General features: G+C 48.3%; 1 protein-coding gene across 1 annotated transcript; it reads right to left on the minus strand.

Annotated features, from left to right (window-relative positions):
* Positions 1-2,461: 2,461 nt before the first annotated feature.
* Positions 2,462-7,190, minus strand: Sox4 (SRY-box transcription factor 4). The gene has a single exon (XM_057788070.1). It carries the CDS (start codon positions 6,480-6,482, stop codon positions 5,160-5,162), a length of 1,323 nt encoding a protein of 440 aa, XP_057644053.1. The 5' UTR covers positions 6,483-7,190; the 3' UTR covers positions 2,462-5,159.
* Positions 7,191-8,442: the final 1,252 nt, after the last annotated feature.

The following is an 8,442-nucleotide window of genomic DNA, read 5'->3' on the forward strand; positions in this document are numbered from 1 at the left end:
TTAGAAACAGAGAAAGCCAGCCAGAGCTCACTCTTTGCTGCTGCGCCACGTCACCTCAGAGTCACAGTGAAGTGGTTTTCTAGGTCTCATTTTGACTTGCCCAGTCTGGTATGTAAGTATCCTTTCTGAGTGCAAGGTTAGATAAAGTGCAGAAATGTTTTCCCTTTGCCACACCCCCTGCTAGGCAGCGCAAGGCATCACTGCTGTGACAAGTGCAGTGTACTGGAATTCCTTGTTTTCTTCAGGGTGCTGGGAAGGCAGCCCCAGGCCTTATCCATGGTAGTCCAGTGCTCTACTCAGCTACACCCTAGGCCTTAGGATTCTTTTTTTGTTTTGTTTTGGTTGTTATTGTTTCCAGACAGGGTTTCTCTGTGCTACAGCCCTGGCTGTCCTGGGACTCCCTCTGTAGACCAGGTTGGTCTTGAACTCACAGAGATCTGCCTGCCTCTGTCTCCCGAGTGCTGGGATAAAAAGCTTGCACCACCACCACCTGGCTGGGCTTTAGGATTCTTAAAGAAAATATTTGGGGGGCTGGAGCGATGGCTCAGTGGTTAAGAGCATGGGCTGCTCTCCAGAGGACCTGTATTCAATTCCCACCACCTACATGACAGTTCACAACCGTCTGTAACTCCAGTTTCAGGGGGTCTGACACCCTCACACAGACATATTTAAGCAAACACCAATGCAGATAAAATAATAATTCTTTAAAAAATTATTTGAAAGCATCTGCTCTTCAGTGGAAAATTAAGAGAAAAAAATAAACAAGGCTGTAGCAAAAAAGCCTATAAAGACAAACATTCAAAGAAAGGGATCACGTTAAAAATGCACAGCCTTCACTTATATTAGGGTTTGGATGTTCTGGGTCTAAAAGGGGGGGGGGCTGTAGAATAAAACCTTAAGCAATCCTATTACATTCACCACAATGATCAATCATTAAACTTAAGCATATTTTAAAAAAAAATTTAAAGATCTTTGAAAAAAGAGAAACACTTAAAATGCCATGTTGTTTCAGGGTCCCTGCGTGGGGTAAAACAGCATTTTTGGGTCTGTAAATCAGGGAGACAGTACTTGCCTAGCACCCACAAGAGCCTGGGTTTAATCCCCCACTACCACAGATGCTCACACACACTCATACAAGGTATTATTACCACTCCAGAACATCCAGTAAATGACAGCTCAGTATATACAAGTGTACGTGTGGAGACCAAAAACTGCTTCTGAGAGGCATGATATTGAAGCAATATTATTTTTAGAGTGGGGAACTGTTTTTTTTTTTTTTTTTTTTTTTTGCAATTTTTATTCTTTGAAAGCTTCATGCATGTATGCAATGTATTTTGATCACAGCCACCTCCCAGCAAATGCTTTTTTCCTGTGAAAATATGCTTGCAGTGCTGGTCTCCAGAAGTCTTTCCTCTGTGATCCCCAGGATACAGGGCCCTTGCCTACAATCCTCAGAATAAGGGGATTATTTCCAAATGCTACTTGTTAACCCTTTCTCTCCAGGGCTGAAAAAAAAAACCCGAGGAAATGTGGAAAACACACATTTTTAAGGATGAGCAAGCATTTGGAAGGGGACATGGACTTCTATTTGTCCATGGAAACTGTTGATCTCTAAAACAAACATGAAATACTGATGGGCCTTCAGACTCTTTTCTCCATGCATGCAGGTCTACTAGGGTGTCTGAGGCTTATAAAATCTACAGTCTCCTACTTCTCTCCCAAGTGAGTAGGGAGGCTCTATTTTACTTACAGTGATTCCCAGACTGGGCACAGTACAAGATAGAGAGTTTGGGGCCATATTAACTTTCGTTGTTCTGGAAACAGGTCTTAAGTGGTCCAGTCTGGCCTTGAAGTCATGGTTTTTCAGCCTGGCTTGTCTCTTGAGTGCTTGGATTATAAGCACGTATCACCACACCCTACCAACCTTTGCATTTGGGGGGGGACCCTCTCCCCTCCAAACCTAACAAAACAAGCCTCAGTATTTTCCTTTTTCATCTTGTAACTGGCAAAGGCTTTCTCCTCCAATAACTAATAATTTAACAGACTTACTTATTCTTGGTCTGTGGAAAACAAATCTTGGTGTGTAAAGGAGATGGCAGCTTCAGAAGCACAAAGCAAAAATAAATTTAAAAGCTTAGCCAGCCAGGTTGAGCTGGGAAGCCTGCCCCTCCCCCTCTTTGAAATTCCCAGACAAAGGGTGCTTGCTGCTGTGTAGCAGAGGCAGAGATTCCCTTGAAAGCGTGCAGGGGGCTGACACACACGTGGTTGACGCCATTGCTCGGGGGTCTGGCCTGCCAAATCTAGCCAAGAGCAACTTGGTTATTTGTCAATAAGATGGCATTAAACCGGCTTTTTGCAAGCTCCAAAGCCATTGCAAGACCAGCAGTCTGCAGCGACAGGGAGGGCTTCTGTGCAGGGATCTCAGGCATAAGAATGACAAAAGTCAAGATTTAGGGTTCAGTTCCAGCTGATTTTATTTCCTTCTCAAAAAAAGTTATTTACAGAAGGTATATAGCAACAACCTGACAGGCAGTGATGGACAGAATTAGCTGGCATGAGTTTTTTTTTCCTTTTTTTTCTCTTTCCCAAACATTGCTTTTTTTTTTTTTTGTGGCCTTGAATTTTAAGACAAATATTCTACACGGCATATTGCACAGGATGGATGGCAAAAAAAGAAAAAAGAAAAAAGAAAAAAGTTTAAAAACAAAAACCCTTAACGGAACTGCCTCTTAGAAGGCAGGTGTCCTCGTGCCTGTCATGTTATATTAAACATACATACACACAATCTTTTTGCTTATTATAATACAGACTTAAATGTACAAAGATGTTTTCCACTTTTTTTTCAATCTTTAAACACAACAGCTATAAACCTGAACACATATGCTATCACCATGCCATAAGACTAAAACAATTATATTTAGCGACAAGTAGAAAGGATTAAATAGTCAAATACAAGAATGAAAACGCAGTACATAGTGTCGCGAACTCAAATCGGCATTTAGATAGATCCAGTGGTTTAAACGGCACGTTTTTGCTTATAAAAAAAGTGCAAAAAAAGATGTGGTTTACAAGTTAAAGCTACAGAATCCCTTTTTGCTGCGAATGCCCCAGTTTTAAATCCTCTGGACAGAACAGCAATTCGTTTCTTTTTAAAAAAAAAAAAATCTGTTTTTTTCTTAAAGCATTATGGTGCTGGGCTGAACTCTCCTCCCCATCCTAAAAGATGGGGGGAGGGGTGGAAAGGTGGAAACTGGTGGCAGGTAAAGGGATACTGTCACTTTAAGGAGCCTGCAGATTGAAGTGTAAACATGGAGAAACCAGGGGCTGATTTTTCAAACTGTGTGAGATATTAACCAGCCACCCTATTATAAAATCAGGAAATCCAAACAGCGATTTACACCGATTAACACCCCCTTTATATATTTTTTACAAAAATACACTGAGAAAATAATCAAACGTTTTCATCTCTCTTGTCTTTTTTGTTTTTTAAAAGTGTCAAAAGTCTACATTTAAATATAAAAAATTAAAAGTTAAAACTCTAGCCCTTCAGTGAAGGAGACGTAAAATGGCGTGGATAACAACACTAGAAAAAAAAAGAAAGAAAGAAAAAGAAAGAAAATAAAGGGAAGATAAAAATAAAGAAATGAGGTCAAAAGACAAGAAAGCAAAAGAAAGGGGAAAAAAGGGACAAAATAAGAAAACTGTTTGGCCAGTATAAATACGTCCACATATAAAATGGCATCTGATTACATTTACAAGGAAAAAAAATACAAAGATGGAGCGTCCGTGAGGGGGTAAAAATAAACGGGTCTTCTCAATTATACCTATGAGGAATAAACACACACGGAGAAAAAATTTGGTCCTGAATTGTGTTTTTTCAAAAGTCCAGCACAGATTTGAGTTGCGTTTGAATCCTTTTAAAGAGTTAAGAATGAAAAGGAGCTGGTGATCGGTTCGTTGTAGGAATCAAACATAGCGCCATCTATCCGCTTTTTATATTATCCTACACTATTTTAAAAACTGCTCAACAGTCTTATACAGAAATCTTCAAAAGATAGACAGGATAACATGCTATATTAACCCCACCAGTGAAATAACTCAACACCATCACGATTCCCATTAAGAGAAGAAAAAAATTTCTTTTCCCCCCCGAAACCACTCCGCGGCCCCTGGACCACATCCCACAGTCTCCTATCCTCCCGCCGGCTCTGGGTAGCCTCACCTCTCTGATATATATATTTTTTAATTCTTTATTTTTGCACAGACCGCAGGCGGAGGTCCTGAGACCCCAACGCCCTCTGCGCTCCGGATTCTTCTGAGTCCCCAACCAGGCGGCTGTGGCTTCCACGAGGTCCCCATGTTCATTTCTGAGGCTGGCCTGCTGCTCCCTGTACATCTCTGCGTACAGGGAGAAGGAAGAAAAAAAAAAAAATCCCAACCCGGGACTTCGCCAGCGTGGAGTCTCTCCATGCCAATGCTCCCCCCAAGCCCAACACAAACGCCATGGCCAAACGCATCACCCCGGAGCCTTCTGTCTTCACTGCAGAAAAAGAAAAATAAAGAAGAAAACAATACAAAGAAGGGGTGGGAAGGAGAGGGGGCGCGCTGGATTTCCCCCCTCCTCTTTTGACCAAGAGGCAAAATAAAAATCAAACAAAAAATCACCGAGGTGGTGAAGCAAGAGGGGCAAGATTCCTTCGGTCTCTAGAAGCTTAGCTCGGCTTCTTTTCTTCCTGGGGGTGCAACCAAGTCCGGAAGCTCGTTGGAAGGGGAGGGGGGGAGTCTCTTCAAGCAAAACTGGGGAGGAAACTCGAAGTAGCTTTTTTAGCCACCACCAACAACATCAATAACAACAATAAAAGGTCGCCCCCGTCTACTCTCCGCCTCCTCCGAGTCCCCAGCCCTGGGAGTGGGGGATGGGAACGCGGGTCCACTACGCCCCCGCGCTCCTTCTCCAACGACGGGACGTTGTCCAGGCCAGCCCTGCTCACTTTTTCTTCCTTTCCTTTTCCCCTTTCTCTTTTCACTCTCCATCTGCTCTTTTTCCTCTTTTTTTCTTTTTCTTTCTTTTTAATTTTTTTTGTTTGCTTTGTTTTACTTTTGTTTTCCTTTTTTCCTCTCCTGCCTCTGGCCCTCCTTCTCTCCGGCCCGCGCTCCTTTCAGTAGGTGAAGACCAGGTTGGAGATGCTGGACTCTAGCCAATCTCCCGAGATCATCTCGCTCACCTCGGGCGTGCAATAGTCCGGGAACTCGAAGTGGGAGCCTGAGCCGGGTTCGAAGTTAAAATCCAGGTCCCGATCGAGCGCCGACGAGGAGCTGAAACTGCCCAGGGACATGCTCTCAAAGTTTGAACTGGGGTTCAGGTCAAGCAGGTCGTCTTCGAACTCGTCGTCAGACGACGAGGAGCCGGAGGAGGACGACGACGACGAGGAAAGCGACGAGGACGCGTGCGAGGGCGCGCTGGACGGGGCGGGCGAGGCTGCGCGCAGGCTGGCATAGCCGCGGTGGTCAGCTGGCGAGCGACCGGCTGCGGGCGATGATGCTGCACTGCTGCGGCCGCTCAGGCTCCGGCCATCTGGCGAGCATCCCGGGCCTCCATCCTCGTAAAGCCCCAGCGGGTCGCTGGGGTCGGCGCCTGCTCCCAGGCCCCCAACGGGGGACGCCGAAGCGCCTAGGCTCCCGAACAAGTAGACGCGCTTCACTTTCTTGTCGGCTGGGTGCTTGGCAGGAGTGGTCAGCGCGCTGGTCGGCGAGGAGGAGGCGGCTGGGGTGGCCGCGCTGGGAGTCCGCACCTTGTAGACTGCGGCCGGCTCGCCCAGGGGCAGCAGGGCGGCCTGCTCCGTAGAGAACGATGCCGCCGCCTTGCCGCCGCCTGCCGGGACGAGTTTGGCGTGGGGCTTGCCGACCGCGCTGCCCGCCACCTTGGGGCCGCAGCTCTTCTTGGGCGCGGGCTTAGAGCTGCCGCCCGCGCCACCCCCCGCGTGGCCGCTTCCCGTGTGGCCACTGCCGCCTGCGACCTTGTCGCCCTTCTCCCCAGGCTTGGCTGCGGTAGCCGATCCCGCGCCCGCGTTGCCGGACTTCACCTTCTTCCGCGGCCGGTACTTGTAGTCAGGGTAGTCAGCCATGTGCTTGAGGCGCAGCCGCTCCGCCTCCTGGATGAACGGAATCTTGTCGCTGTCCTTGAGCAGCTTCCAGCGTTTGCCCAGTCGCTTGGAGATCTCGGCGTTGTGCATGTCGGGCGACTGCTCCATGATCTTGCGCCGCTCGATCTGCGACCACACCATAAAGGCATTCATGGGCCGCTTGATGTGGCCACTGGGCGTCTTGCACCAGCTGGGGTCGTCCGCCTTGCCGCCCGTGGACGCGGTGGAGCCGGGCGTCGGGGAGGACGCGATGCCCAGCTCCAGGCCCGCGCCCGAGTCCGAGCTCTCCCCGGCCAGCAGCGCCTCCGTGTTCTCCGCGTTGTTAGTCTGCTGTACCATGGCCCCGGCTCGCCGGGCGCCCACGCGCGCTCACACGCTAGCGGCGCGGTCGCCGGGCCCTGCGGGCTCCCCGGGGCAGAGACCAGGGTCCCCCGAGCGGCGCACGGGCCAGGGGCTACCGCCTCCCGCCGCCGCCGACCTAGAGTCTCCGCGGCCCTCCGTCCTCCCTCACCGCTGCAGTACTCCCTGCGGGCGCCGAAGCTGGAGCCGCGGCCGGCTAGGAGTTTCTCCGAACGTTGACGGCCCGAGTGTCTTCCAAATGTAAGTTTCTCGCCGCCTTCGGGGCAAGTCTTTCCCCCCCTTCCCTGAAGCAGTCGAATGCAGTTCACGAGAGCTCGCGGTAGCTCAGGAAAGCGACATCGTCTCTAGCGCCTAAGTCCCTTTCCTGCAGTGCAAAGCCAAAGCGACTCTGGCTCCGGGACTCTCTGTGGGCGGAATCGACGCTGAGGAGTTGGTGCAATTATTTTGTTGCAAGGTAGGAAGCCAAGAAGCTTGCATGCAACAGACCGGCATGAATAAATGTATGTTTCTCCCTCCTTCCTGCAAGAAGGGGAGCTGGTTACCGGCAGAGTTCTCCCACTGCAGACTCTCTAAGAAAGAGCGTGCAAGAACTGGAGACCGGGAGGGAGACGGCCCTCTTCCTCACACTCTGTTTCTCTGGCTGCAGCTTAGAGCAGACCCCAATTCCGCCTCGCGCTTCTTTATCCTTTCGCAGACAGCCAATCAGCCGCTGTAACTAACGCTTCCTCGTGCCAAGCCCCTCCCCTGTCCTTCCCATTGGCTTGGAACCCGATGCAATAATAATCTCCGCGTGCAATGAGAAGCTCCAAATCTGACCTCATTCCAATTTACAGAGCAAACTTTTTAAAAGGGCTAGAAGTACAGCTGAGATTTCTGCTGCCTCTTTTTTTCCCCTTTTGCTGGGCGCGCTCGCGTGTGCCTGTGTGTGTGTGTGCGCGCGCGCGCCTGTGTGAAAAGGATGTTAATGCATGAAGTTATTAAGGGGAGAGACGGAAATGTATTCTAGCCATTATGTTAGATAACAAGGGGCTTGGAGGGGGGGTAAGGGTGAAATACTGTAAATGGAAGCTTTCTGCTTAAAAGCCGAGTGATTATTTTTATTAGTTCTTTTCAGTGCAGGAATAAAGAATCAGCCTTTGGTGCAAAATCTCTTTTCTCAGCTCCTTAAAGCTAGAGATGTAAGTGGGGGGAGCCACAACAATAAATCAATGGATATTGAAAGCCATTAAGAAAGTGGTACCTAGACACCTGTCATCACAATTATTTTTAACAACTCTAGGTACAGCACAGACGTTGGTGTATTGTGTAAATCCCTTCAGGGTGCTATCTGTGCTGTTTGTGAAAGGCAGAGGATTTTTTTTTCTTTCAGTAATTGCTTACTCTTTTAGTCAAACAGAGGTTAACTAGTTATTTAATGATTTCAGCTCCCCTATAAATTCTGGGTAGCCCAAACAGGGAGATTTTCCTTGAAACTCGAAGGCAGTGGTCCATAATTACCTCAATACCAGATTTTGTGTGGTTTTGTATAGGGCGATCATGATGAATACAGGATGGGAATTGACTTTGCCTTCTAAGTATTTGTTTCCCACAGTTTCCGAAGGATAGGTTCATTATCTGCTCCCCTCCTCCCTTCAGAGCACTCGCTCTTAGTTTTTCCTTACCCACTTTCTCCTGAGTGTGTGTGTGTGTTACTTAGTACAAATGGGCCTAAAAGTCCAGAAAAGAGAAAGGGGTAGCAAAGGTGAGTGGGGCTGCTGAACCCATCTCCAGCCCCTCTGCTGATCTTTCTTTCAGGGTCTTGCTTGTCCTTCATGCTTTGGAAACCCCATGAGCTTCTTTATAGACAGCTGTTGTCAGGGCTCGCTGAGTGTGTGGTTATAAACTACTGATGTGTGTCCCGAGCCCTCTGTGACTCCTAACACCCTTTCCTTGGTAATGC

The sequence above is a fragment of the Chionomys nivalis genome, chromosome 13, assembly GCF_950005125.1.
Source record: "Chionomys nivalis chromosome 13, mChiNiv1.1, whole genome shotgun sequence".
Lineage (NCBI taxonomy): Eukaryota > Metazoa > Chordata > Mammalia > Rodentia > Cricetidae > Chionomys > Chionomys nivalis.